At 41.5% G+C, this 13,860-nt stretch overlaps 5 protein-coding genes across 13 annotated transcripts in view; all 5 read left to right on the top strand.

The window, feature by feature from the left end:
• Positions 1-13,860, top strand: part of LOC121902128 (protocadherin gamma-C5-like) — a 309,164-nt gene that overhangs the window by 141,614 nt on the left and 153,690 nt on the right. The gene's annotated exons all lie outside the window — the stretch shown is intronic.
• The window catches only part of LOC121902136 (protocadherin beta-16-like), a 46,716-nt gene that overhangs the window by 9,902 nt on the left and 22,954 nt on the right, over positions 1-13,860 (top strand). The gene's annotated exons all lie outside the window — the stretch shown is intronic.
• On the top strand, positions 613-3,213 carry LOC121902237 (protocadherin beta-11-like). The gene is made up of 2 exons (XM_042419494.1): positions 613-3,048; positions 3,166-3,213. The coding sequence occupies exons 1-2, from the start codon at positions 613-615 to the stop codon at positions 3,211-3,213; spliced, it is 2,484 nt and encodes an 827-aa protein (XP_042275428.1).
• LOC121902130 (protocadherin beta-16-like) lies at positions 3,792-6,598 on the top strand. Its single transcript, XM_042419374.1, has one exon. It carries the CDS (start codon positions 3,961-3,963, stop codon positions 6,580-6,582), a length of 2,622 nt encoding a protein of 873 aa, XP_042275308.1. The 5' UTR covers positions 3,792-3,960; the 3' UTR covers positions 6,583-6,598.
• LOC121902238 (protocadherin Fat 1-like) lies at positions 7,338-13,568 on the top strand. Its single transcript, XM_042419496.1, has 3 exons — positions 7,338-9,825; positions 11,069-13,261; positions 13,476-13,568. The coding sequence occupies exons 1-3, from the start codon at positions 7,411-7,413 to the stop codon at positions 13,566-13,568; spliced, it is 4,701 nt and encodes a 1,566-aa protein (XP_042275430.1). The 5' UTR covers positions 7,338-7,410.

Here is a 13,860-nt window from a genome sequence, read left to right on the forward strand (position 1 = left end):
CTTCATAACTTCTTCTAGTACTACTATTACTACCACAACCACTAATAATAATTATAATAATAAAATTCTTCTTCTTCTTCTTCTTGTTATTATTATTATTATTATTATTATTATTATTATTATTATTATTATTATTGTTGTTGTTGTTGTTGTTATTATTATTATTGCGTGTTTTTGAGGCAGATTTCTCAACATTTGCAAATATAACGTGGTTGTGGTCCTCACAATTAAATGCATTCTTTTTTCTTTTTTTTTTTTGGTCAGAAACAGTGCGGTGCACACGTACATATTTCTCCTTTATTCTATGCTTCGGATAAACACTTTATTATTTACTTCCTAACCATTTGGTGTTCACGTTTTGGACTCTAAGTGACGCTGTTGATCAAGAATATAATTTCTACCAATAGTCTCTGTGTTGCAGTATAATGACGTTCTTTGTAAGATGACGTTGAAGTAGGCTTAGTGGGAACATCAGGAAGCGTATACATTTCGGGAAAGAAAGGTTGTGTCGTGTCTACAGGCTTTGTTTCTCTTCGTGAATAAAAGCACATTTGGAAGAGTGGATGTTATTAAATTCATATCGGAGAAGCTCAGCCCTTTTCTTCCCGGAAAATGTCCTCTTCTGATATGTCGTATCAGCAGCCACTCTGCAAAAGGCGTTTGCATTATGGACCTCTACGGGTTCTTTTTTTGCTATACTTCTTCAATATCGTCGCTGGCCAGATCCGCTACTCTATACCAGAGGAGATGAAGATGGGCTCTCTTATCGGTAATGTAGCACAGGATCTTGGTTTGGATCTGAAAAGGCTCCGTTCTGGTCGGGCCCGTATTGTGACCGGAGAAAACATCCAGTACACCGAGCTGAAGACAGACAAAGGGATTCTAGTCGTGAATGAGAGAATAGACCGAGAGCAGCTTTGTGGGGACGTAACACCGTGTAGCTTCAGTTTCGAAATAATTTTAGAAAATCCCATGGAGCTACACCACGTAACAATTGAAGTGTTAGACGTAAATGATCACCCTCCGGTATTTAAGAAATCAAACATTATGTTAGACATAAGCGAGTCAGCTAATCTTGGGGCGCGATTTGTGCTGGAGAGTGCAGAGGATCCTGATGTTGGCGTCAATGGCCTGCAAAATTATATTTTAACCTCAAACGACAATTTCGTGTTAAAGCAGCATGTAAATCCAGACGGGAGTAAATATGCTGAGATGGTGCTTCAGAAGCAGTTAGACAGAGAGGAGGTTTCCCATCTGTCTTTAAAGCTTATAGCGATGGATGGGGGCAATCCACAGAGATCTGGCACCGTTAATATAAACATAATGGTTTTAGATGTAAACGACAATGCGCCCGTATTTAACCAGTCAGTTTATAAGGCCACGGTGATTGAAAATGCAGCAAAAGGCACCAATATTGTTACTGTTAATGCTACAGACGCAGACAGTGGATCGAATGGTTACATCACATATTCCATTTCAAACGTGAAGAGCAATATAGCTGATTTGTTGTCCATCGATCAAGTTTCTGGTGTATTATCTGTTTCTGGCCCAATAGATTTTGAAAAAGACAAAAAGTACGAACTCAGAATCGATGCAAAGGATCAGGGAGGTTTGACAGATTCAAGTAAAGTGATAATTGAAGTAACTGATGTAAATGACAACGCCCCTATCATAAGCGTCATGTCATTCACTAGTCCTGTATCAGAGGACTCCCCTCCTGGTACAACTATTGGCATAATAAATGCTAAAGATCTCGATTCTGGTGAAAACGGACAGGTAACATGTAAAATAGAACAAAATGCTCCTTTCAAGATTAAATCTAATTTAAGAAATTACTATACTTTGGTAACAGATACTGTATTAGATCGTGAAAGTGTTTCAGAGTATAATATCACTGTAGTTGCGACAGATGCAGGAATGCCTCCTCTGTCAACAAAAAGAACGTTTCATTTTAAAGTTTCTGACGTGAACGATAATGCTCCAGTGTTTTCACAAGGTGTTTACACTGCGTTTATTGCAGAGAATAATTCTCCAGGTGTTTCTGTTCTCACTGTTAAGGCTAAAGATCCAGATGAAAACCAAAATGCCCGTATTTCTTATATTCTTGAGAATACTAATATTGGTGGATCTCCAGTTTCTGAATGTGTTTCTATTAATTCAGAAAGCGGAGTGATACATGCAGTGCGCGCATTTGATTATGAGCAAATCAAACAATTGGTTTTCTTCATCAAAGCGCAGGATGGAGGCTCCCCTCCACTCAGTGGCAATGTGACTGTGAAAATAATGATCCAGGACCAGAACGACAACCCGCCTCAGGTTCTGTACCCAGTCCAGACCGGTGTCTCTCTGGTGGCTGAAATGGTGCCTCGTTCAGCAGATGTGGGCTATCTGGTCACTAAAGTGGTGGCTGTTGATGTGGACTCTGGACAGAATGCCTGGCTCTCCTATAAACTGCAGAAAGCCACAGACAGGGCGCTGTTTGACGTGGGCTTACAGAATGGAGAAATAAGAACTATCCGCCAGGTGACTGATAAAGATGTTGTGAAACAAAGACTGACTGTCATAGTGGAGGACAACGGGCAGCCCTCTCGTTCAGCTACAGTCATTGTTAACGTGGCGGTGGCGGACAGTTTCCCTGAAGTGCTGTCAGAGTTCACTGACTTTACACACGACAAGGTGTACAATGACAACCTGACTTTTTACTTAGTGTTGGCTCTGGCTGTAGTTTCTTTCCTCTTCATCACGTGTTTAGTGGTTATTATATCAGTGAAAATCTACAGATGGAGACAGTCTCGCATCCTGTCTCACTCCAATCTCCCTGTGATTCCATATTATCCACCACGTTACTCAGACACTTTGGGGACAGGGACTCTCCAACACGTGTACAATTACGAGGTGTGCAGGACGACTGACTCCAGAAAGAGTGACTGTAAGTTCGGCAGAGCTGGTAGTCAGAACGTGCTGATAATGGACCCCAGTTCTACAGGGACGATGCAGCGGATACAGAATGAAAAGAGTATCCTGGATGAACCAGACTCTCCTCTAGAGGTTAGTTCAGCTTTATCACCTGTCTCAAAAACACAATACCTTTTGTCGTGTGACCTCAGATCCCACAGTTTCCTACCTGTGAATTGTTAACTTTATATGTTTAAACTCACCTGCCAGCTGTTTGGATTTAAAATGATCAACAGACAGCTGAGGTTAAACTTTTGAGCCAAATAAAGGCTCAATAACAAAATCCACAATATGTTTAGATACATATTGACACCACTGAAAATCACTCTTGTATTCTGTATTAAATGACTGACAACTTATTAATGTTCTGCAGCATATGAATAGAGTTTAGCTACCGAATTTTGTCCGATATTAGTCATTTTTAGACTGATATTCTACACCCTTTCTCGTGCTCTTGTTCTCATTTCACTGCATTTGTAATGCTGCTCGTTTCAGAACCATAGACAGCGACATTCCTATACTTTATACATCAAAGTCACTATGTGCCTATTATTTCATATTTCTAACAATACAACATTTTATGGGATGTCACTGTAGTTTGCATACTGTTTTCTGCTGTCGTTTCAATTGCCGAAATGAATCCGTTTTTTTTATTTAAATAAGACGCAAATGTGGTAATAGTAACTGAGTAGCAGCTGTTTATATTCGGAGGGGATGAATACTTGGCCTCTAACTCCCAGTGTGAGGAGTTCAGGTTTTGGACTCTAAGTGACGCTGTTGGTCAGCAAAACGATTTGGGTGTTAACAACCTGCCCATTTCCCTCCCTCACTGCACTACAGCCAATATATTGTCCTTCGTAGGAGGACAGGGCGTTAAGAGGCGATTTTTTTGCGTGTCTTTGGAATACACGAGGGGTACTACTATTTGTTTAAACTGGATTATATGCTCTTGTTTATTTTCTTCAACTGAGGACGCATAATTCGTCAAGATCTGTTGTTTCTAACATGGCACCCCGAGGACAACTCTACCCTAGAAGTGTAAGATGGCGATTGTCTTGTATATTAGGATGGAAAGTAGGCTTTCTCGTTTTGCTTACTTTTATGGGTGATCGAGTGGCTGGCCAGATTCGTTATTCTATTCCAGAGGAGATGAAAAAAGGCTCTGTTATTGGCAATGTAGCACAAGACCTCGGTCTGGATCTAAAACGGCTTCGTTCTGGCCGTGCCCGTATCGTGAGTGGAGAAAACATCCAGTACACCGAGCTGAAGACAGACAAAGGGATTCTAGTCGTGAATGAGAGAATAGACCGAGAGCAACTTTGTGGAGACGTGACACCGTGCAGCCTCAGCTTTGAAATAATTTTAGAAAATCCAATCGAACTTCATCGTGTCACTGTCGAAATTTTAGACATAAATGATAATGCCCCTTTCTTTCCAAATAAAGACATCATGTTTGAAATGAGTGAATCTGCTACAATCGGAGCTAAATTTCCAGTCGAAAGCGCAGTTGATCCTGACGTTGGATCAAACGCATTACAAAATTACATTATATCTCCGAATAATTATTTTATTCTCAAACAGCATGCAAATCCAGACGGTAGTAAATACGCTGAGTTGGTGCTTCAGAAGCCATTAGACCGAGAGGAACACCCAGTTCTGTCTCTGAAAGTAATAGCTGTCGACGGTGGAAACCCACAGAGATCTGGCACGGTGGATATAAATGTGTCTGTTTTAGATGTAAACGATAATGCTCCGGTATTCAACCAGTCAGTTTACAGGGCCGCCGTCGTGGAAAATGCGCCAAAAGGGACTTACATTACAACGGTTAACGCTACTGATGCAGACATTGGCTCTAATGGGGAAATCATATTCAGTTTTTCTAAAATAAAAGGCATTACGGTCGATGTGTTTAGTATTGACGAAAACACGGGTGTCATTTCAGTTTCCGGGCTTATAGACTTTGAAAAGGAGAAGAAATATGAGCTCAGGCTAGAGGCAAGGGATCGAGGAGGTTTGACCGGTACCAGTAAAGTTATAATTGATGTAAGTGATGTCAATGACAATTTACCTGTAATTAATATCATGTCATTTTCTAATACTGTATCAGAAGATGCTCATCTTGGCACGACAATAGCTGTTATCAATGTCAAAGACGCCGATTCAGAGAAAAACGGACAGATAAAATGTACTATAGACAAAACACTTCCCTTTAAAATCCAGTCGTCATTAACGAACTACTATAATTTGGTGGCCGATCAGCATTTTGATAGAGAGACTACTTCTGAATATGATATTACAATAATAGCTACCGACTCAGGGTCTCCTCCTCTCTCTAGCTCCGTCACGTTGCAACTTAGAATCTCTGACGTAAACGACAACGTGCCATTGTTCGACAAAAACTCCTATTCCGCTTACGTCACAGAGAATAATTCCCCTGGCGTGTCAATCATTACTGTCAGCGCGCGGGACTCTGACTGGAATCAGAACGCCAGGATCTCGTATTTCCTGGAGGACACACAAATCAACGGTAATCCAGTGTCTAACTATGTGTCCATAAACTCTGAAACAGGGGTTTTACACGCGGTACGTTCATTTGATTATGAACAACTCAAAGAACTTCACCTCACTGTGAAAGCGCAGGATGGAGGCTCCCCTCCACTCAGTAGCAATGTGACCGTGAAAATAATGATCCAGGACCAGAACGACAACCCTCCTCAGGTTCTGTACCCAGTCCAGACCGGTGGCTCTCTGGTGGCAGAAATGGTGCCTCGTTCAGCAGATGTGGGCTATCTGGTCACTAAAGTGGTGGCTGTTGATGTGGACTCTGGACAGAATGCCTGGCTCTCCTATAAACTGCAGAAAGCCACAGACAGGGCGCTGTTTGAAGTGGGCTTACAGAATGGAGAAATAAGAACTATCCGCCAGGTGACTGATAAAGATGCTGTGAAACAAAGACTGACTGTTATAGTGGAGGACAACGGGCAGCCCTCTCGTTCAGCTACAGTCATTGTTAACGTGGCGGTGGCGGACAGCTTCCCTGAAGTGCTGTCAGAGTTCACTGACTTTACACACGACAAGGAGTATAATGACAACCTGACTTTTTACTTAGTGTTGGCTCTGGCTGTAGTTTCCTTCCTCTTCATCACGTGTTTAGTGGTTATTATATCAGTGAAAATCTACAGATGGAGACAGTCTCGCATCCTGTATCACTCCAATCTCCCTGTGATTCCATATTATCCACCGCGTTACTCAGACACTTTGGGGACAGGGACTCTCCAACACGTGTACAATTACGAGGTGTGCAGGACGACTGACTCCAGAAAGAGTGACATGAAATATATGCAACCGATGAGTCAAAGTTTAGTGAGTGTGGATGGAGATGGGGCTGATACACCGCAGGTGGAAAAGCAACTGTCAGGCAACTGTTCGCTAATGTCAACTTTGGTGAGTAACATAATCGTTCGTTCTCAATTTAATCGTTGTTCTTGCTTTTTTCAACATTTTAATTTAGAGCAAATGGCACGTTTATGGCTGTCAATAGCGCCTCAGTGTCGCTGTCCATGGTGCTGGGAGGGTCGATTAGTGAATTTTGTTGCGATGTTCTTCATGCCAAGTTTTACCAGGTAATATATCAATATATTTTTAAAATACCTTGCATAAATTAAACAAACTACACTATATGATGATTTAATCAAGAATCATCAGTATGGAAATGTCATACACCCTGTTCGTTTTTAAGCAAGCATAGCTAATTCAATTTAAGATAATCCTCAGCAGTGAAGTTCCGCAGATTCATCGATGGGAATGCCATCAATTCCTCAACCTTCCATGCAGGTTTTGTCACTAGATAAAATTAATATTTATAAGACCTATGCCAATAAATACAAATTATGTTTCAATGAGAAAACATATCTGCATATCCACTCCACGGAAAACAATGGAAATCATATGGTACCAGAAAAGAAACCAAAAGAATATTTCTTCTACCTTTGGTTTCATTTACAGATCTTGACAGTACTAGCATTATGATTGTGTTGTTTAAAGTTTACATTTGCACATTTTATAATTATTCTACAAATCATCACTACTGTTCTATTACCTAACATCAGTTGTCATATTAAAAGAGTAAAGGTTTGCTTTCATTTTTAAAACAGTGTGAGTTTGATCTGTTACTAATATTTTGAACGCCACATACATTACCTTCAATGGGCTCTGAGCGCCGCTGTTGATTCATTACTGACGACAACTGTCCAAATAGGCAGTGCAGCGGTCCGCCCCTTTGACTCCATTCAGTGTTTTACTGCTTGGAGAGAAGACGGTCTGTTTCGTCAAGATTATAGGTGTTGCATAACCCGTCGAAGTTCTCTGCTGAAAAATACTCCTACCATTCAATTAAGGGATTTCAAAAATCAAGTTTCTCTTGAAAGGGATTACTGCGTATGTACCTTTGGATTTATGATGGGGTGGATGTGGATAACCGTTCCCAGAGGCCGATGGCAAGCACTGTTTGTCATTCTTTGTCTTTTCACGCTGAGCTCAGTGACTGGACAGGCTCGATATTCCATACCGGAGGAGCAGGCAGAAGGGTCTTTTGTCGGAAACATTGCTAGAGATTTAGGCTTGGATGAGGCGAGGCTCATATCAGGTAAAGCTCGTATTATTACAAAAGGAAGCCGACAGTATGTTGATTTAAACCGAGACAAAGGCACCCTTCTTGTTAAAGAGCGAATCGATCGAGAAGAGCTTTGTGGACAGACGACGCCCTGTAGCTTCAGTTTCGAGATAATTTTAGAAAATCCAATCCAGTTATATCGGGTAACAGTAGAGGTGATAGACATTAACGATAACAGTCCGTCATTCCCAAAGAATGAGATCAATTTGAAAATTGTTGAGAGTGTTGTGTCAGGGACTCGTTTCTCACTAGAGAGTGCAGACGATCCTGATGTTGGTATTAATAATATTCAGAAATACACACTGAAACCCTCAGATCATTTCAAATTGGAAATACAGAGCCAACCGGATGGAGGCAGATTTATCGAAATAGTTTTACAGAACCCGTTAGACCGAGAGAAAGAGGAGACTCACACACTCGTGCTGGTTGCTTCAGATGGCGGTGAGCCACCTAGATCAGGGACGGTACGTATTCACATCACTGTGCTGGATGCTAACGATAATGCACCAGTGTGTAGCCAGCCTGTTTATAAAGCAGATGTCAGGGAAAATTCTCCTGAAGGAACGGTGGTAACCACTGTTAGTGCAAATGACGCAGATAAAGGACATTATGGTGAAGTAACTTACTCTATCGCTCATGTCGCCAGAGAGGCGAAGCAGCTGTTTGAAGTAAATGTGAAAACAGGAGAGATTAAAGTTACAGGTAAACTAGATTTTGAAAGGTCTAAGACCTACCAATTAAATGTACAGGCTAGTGACCACGGGGGACATACAGATACGTGCAAAGTTATTATTCAAATACTTGATGAGAATGACAACATCCCTACAATACAGCTTATGTCATTTTCTAACTCGATATCGGAGGATTCTCTCCCGGGGACAACTATAGCTGTTGTTAACGTGGATGATGAAGACTCTGATGGTAACGGTGTAGTCAAGTGCTCCATTAACTCTGACGTACCTTTCAAAATTGAGTCTTCTTTAACAGGATATTATACTATAGTAACAGAAGACTTTTTAGACAGAGAAAGTATTCCTGAGTATAATATCACCATTACCGTCTCTGACCAAGGCTCTCCGCCTCTGTCTAGCAGTAAAAAGATTAATGTTAAAGTGTCTGACGTGAATGACAGCCCACCCAAATTCGACCAATCAGAATATAGGAAGACTGTACCAGAGAACAACTCTCCTGGATTCTCTGTGTTTACTCTCAGTGCTAGTGATGCAGACTGGGGTCAAAACGCCCGAGTGTCTTACTTCCTGGAGGAGAAAGAGATTAACGGAGTAGCTGTGTCGTCATTAGTGTCAGTAAACTCAGAAAATGGTGTCGTTCAAGCAGTGAGGTCGTATGATTATGAACAAATCAAGTGGTTTGAATTTAATGTAACTGCTCGTGATGCCGGATCCCCTCCTCTGAGTTCAGTGGCTACAGTTAAAATAATGATCCAGGATCAGAACGACAACCCCCCTCAAGTTCTGTACCCAGTCCAGACTGGTGGCTCTCTGGTGGCTGAAATGGTGCCTCGTTCAGCAGATGTGGGCTATCTGGTCACTAAAGTGGTGGCTGTTGATGTGGACTCTGGACAGAATGCCTGGCTCTCCTATAAACTGCAGAAAGCCACAGACAGGGCGCTGTTTGAAGTGGGCTTACAGAATGGAGAAATAAGAACTATCCGCCAGGTGACTGATAAAGATGCTGTGAAACAAAGACTGACTGTTATAGTGGAGGACAACGGGCAGCCCTCTCGTTCAGCTACAGTCATTGTTAACGTGGCAGTGGCGGACAGCTTCCCTGAAGTGCTGTCAGAGTTCACTGACTTTACACACGACAAGGAGTACAATGACAACCTGACTTTTTACTTAGTGTTGGCTCTGGCTGTAGTTTCCTTCCTCTTCATCACGTGTTTAGTTGTTATTATATCAGTGAAAATCTACAGATGGAGACAGTCTCGCATCCTGTATCACTCCAATCTCCCTGTGATTCCTTATTATCCACCACGTTACTCAGACACTTTGGGGACAGGGACTCTCCAACACGTGTACAATTACGAGGTGTGCAGGACGACTGACTCCAGGAAGAGTGACATGAAATATATGCAACCGATGAGTCAAAGTTTAGTGAGTGTAGATGGAGATGCGGCTGATACACCGCAGGTGGAAAAGCAACTGTCAGGGAACTGCTCTCAGATGTCAACCTTGGTGAGTAATTTATTTTTAATCCTTCGTTCTACATCTTGTTGTTGTTCTGTTAGTCTTTTCTCCTACAGTATTTAGTGAAAGTGAACGTGCACGGATGTCAGTATAGCCTTAGTGTCGCTGTCCATGGTGCTGGAACGGTCAGTGGATTCATTTTGAAATAACTTTCTGTAAGACTTGTAGGCCAAGGCAAGCTGTAAATGTTTTCAAAAAATTCTTAGCATGACTCTAAAACGACAGAGTAGAAGAATTTCACATAAGTTCACACTAACCACAGCTTTGGTTTTGTTTTAAGCAGAAGTTTCCACATAAATTAAGATTATCCTCAGCAGTTAGTTTAACAGCTTAATCAGGGGAAACTGCATCAACAAATTTACAAGTTTGTTTCATCCATATTTTTCACTCTTTGATTAATTTGATATTCTGGAGATCTGTCAGTAACCGGAAATTGCGTTTCAGGAAGAAAAAAAAAACTACATACACAATTTACACGGAAAAACAACAACGATACAACCGAAAACAAAAGACCAGAAAAGACTTTCCCCTATTTTTTTCCCTTATCCATATTATTTTTCAGTATTCAGAATTTAGTGCTGTATGTGTGTTAAACGTTTTATTTTTCTTTTTTTTTTTTTTTTTTTTTTCAAATTTTGTAATTCATGCTACAGATGATCATTTTTGTTTCATCACATAGCATCAGTAGTAATCTTTACAAAATAAAAGTTTAGTGAAAGTTGAGGAACAATAATTTGATTTCTTTATTATCTTAAACATAGAATACTTTTGTGGAAAGAGACTTGGTCGATTTATAAGCACAGGCTTCAATCATAATGCTCCTATGTTTGCTTTATATAAGTAGAAGGACAATGTATATGGTTTGAATACATCATTTTAACTGTTCCTAATAATGTGCACATAAAATACATTACCGTGGATGGGCTCTGAGCGCCGCTGTTGATTCGTCACTGACTAACTGTCCAAAGAAGCAGTGTAACGGTCCACCCCTTTATTCCTCTCAGTGTTTCACTGTCTGGTATGAAGACGGTGTAGTCCGTCGACGTTTGAATGGTAGCATTTTTTTCTGGAATTTCACTGCTGAAAATACCGTTGCCTTTTCCATTTTTGGATTTGATTACGACAGTTTTCCATTGAAAGAGATCACTGCGGATTTGTCATGAGGTGGATGTGGATAACCGTTCGCAGAGGCCGATGGCAAGCACTGTTTGTCATTCTTTGTCTTTTCAAGCTGAGCTCAGTGACTGGACAGGCTCGGTATTCCATACCGGAGGAGCAAGCAGAAGGATCTCTTGTTGGAAACATTGCTAGAGATTTAGGCTTGGATGTGGCGAGGCTTATATCAGGTAAAGCTCGTATTATTACAAAAGGAAGTCGACAGTATGTTGATTTAATCCGGGACAAAGGCACACTTGTTATTAAAGAGCGAATAGACCGAGAAGAGCTTTGTGGACAGACGACGCCCTGTAGCTTCAGTTTCGAGGTAATTTTAGAAAACCCGATCCAGCTTTATCGGGTAACAGCGGAGGTGATAGACATTAACGATAACAGTCCGTCGTTCCCAAAGGATGAGATCAATTTGAAAATTGTTGAAAATGCTGCAGCGGGGACGCATTTCTCTTTGGTGAGTGCAGACGACCCTGATGTTGGTATTAATGATATTCAGAAATACACACTTAAACCCTCAGATAATTTCAAATTGGAAGTCCAGAGCCAACCGGATGGAGGCAGATTTATCGAAATGGTTTTACAGAACCCGTTAGACCGAGAGAAAGAGGAGACTCACACGCTCATACTGATTGCTTCAGATGGCGGTGAGCCACATAGATCAGGGACGGTGCGTATTCACATTACTGTGCTAGATGCTAACGATAATGCACCAGTGTGTAGCCAGCCTGTTTATAAAGCAGATGTCAGGGAAAATTCTCCTGAAGGAACGGTGGTAACCACTGTTAGTGCAAATGACGCAGATAAAGGAGTCAATGGTGAAGTAACTTACTCCATTCCTCATGTCGCCAAAGAGGCGAAGCAGCTGTTCGAAGTCAATGTCAAAACTGGAGAGATTAAAGTTACAGGTAAACTAGATTTTGAAAAATCCAAGACCTACCAATTGAATGTTCAGGCTAGTGACCACGGGGGATTCACTGATACGTGCAAGGTTATTATTCAAATACTTGATGAGAATGACAACGTCCCTACAATACAGCTTATGTCATTTTCTAACTCTATATCGGAGGATTCTTCCCCAGGGACAACTATAGCTGTTGTTAACGTGGATGATGAAGACTCTGAGGGTAACGGTGTAGTCAAGTGCTCCATTAACTCTGACGTACCTTTCAAAATTGAGTCTTCGTTAACAGGATATTATACTATAGTAACAGAGGACTTCTTAGACAGAGAAAATATTCCTGAGTATAATATCACCATTACCGTCTCTGACCAAGGCTCTCCGCCTCTGTCTAGCAGTAAAAACATTAATGTTAAAGTGTCTGACGTGAATGACAACCCACCCAAATTCGACCAATCAGAATATAGGAAGACTGTACCAGAGAACAACTCTCCTGGATTCTCTGTGTTTACTCTCAGTGCTAGTGATGCAGACTGGGGTCAAAACGCCCGAGTGTCTTACTTCCTGGAGGAGAAAGAGATTAACGGAGTAGCTGTGTCGTCATTAGTGTCAGTAAACTCAGAAAATGGTGTCGTTCATGCAGTGAGGTCGTTTGATTATGAACAAATCAAGTGGTTTGAGTTTAATGTAACTGCTCGTGATGCCGGATCCCCTCCTCTGAGTTCAGTGGCTACAGTTAAAGTAATAATCCAGGATCAGAACGACAACCCCCCTCAGGTTCTGTACCCAGTCCAGACCGGTGGCTCTCTGGTGGCTGAAATGGTGCCTCGTTCAGCAGATGTGGGCTATCTGGTCACTAAAGTGGTGGCTGTTGATGTGGACTCTGGACAGAATGCCTGGCTCTCCTATAAACTGCAGAAAGCCACAGACAGGGCGCTGTTTGAAGTGGGCTTACAGAATGGAGAAATAAGAACTATCCGCCAGGTGACTGATAAAGATGCTGTGAAACAAAGACTGACTGTTATAGTGGAGGACAACGGGCAGCCCTCTCGTTCAGCTACAGTCATTGTTAACGTGGCAGTGGCGGACAGCTTCCCTGAAGTGCTGTCAGAGTTCACTGACTTTACACACGACAAGGAGTACAATGACAACCTGACTTTTTACTTAGTGTTGGCTCTGGCTGTAGTTTCCTTCCTCTTCATCACGTGTTTAGTGGTTATTATATCAGTGAAAATCTACAGATGGAGGCAGTCTCGCATCCTGTACCACTCCAATCTCCCTGTGATTCCATATTATCCACCACGTTACTCAGACACTTTGGGGACAGGGACTCTCCAACACGTGTACAATTACGAGGTGTGCAGGACGACTGACTCCAGGAAGAGTGACATGAAATATATACAACCGATGAGTCAAAGTTTAGTGAGTGTGGATGGAGATGGGGCTGATACACCGCAAGTGGAAAAGCAACTGTCAGGCAACTGTTCTCAAATGTCAACCTTGGTGAGTAATTTATTTTTAATACTTGGTTCTTCATATTGTTGTTGTTCCGTTATCTTTTCTCCCACAGTATTTGGAGAAAGTGAACGTGCACGGATGTCAGTATCGCTTTAGTGTCGCTGTCCATGGTGCTGGAAAGGTCGACGGATTCAATTTGAAGTAACTTCCTGTACGACTTGTAGTGCAAGGCCAGCTGTAAATGTTCTAAACTAATGTTTTAAATACTTAGTATGACTCTAAAAACGACGGAGTGGGAGAATTTCATATAAGTTCACACTAACTACAGCCTGAGTGTTGTATTTAACATAAGTTTCCACACAAGTTAAGACTATCCTCAGCAGTTAGTTGAACAGCTTTATCAGTGGAAGTTCAATTAACAGTTTTGCCAGCTTGTGTCATGCAGATTTTTGAACTCTTTGATTGATTTAATATTCTCAAGATCTGTGCCAGCAACA

The sequence above is a fragment of the Thunnus maccoyii genome, chromosome 8 (assembly GCF_910596095.1).
Source record: "Thunnus maccoyii chromosome 8, fThuMac1.1, whole genome shotgun sequence".
In the NCBI taxonomy this organism is placed as follows: domain Eukaryota; kingdom Metazoa; phylum Chordata; class Actinopteri; order Scombriformes; family Scombridae; genus Thunnus; species Thunnus maccoyii.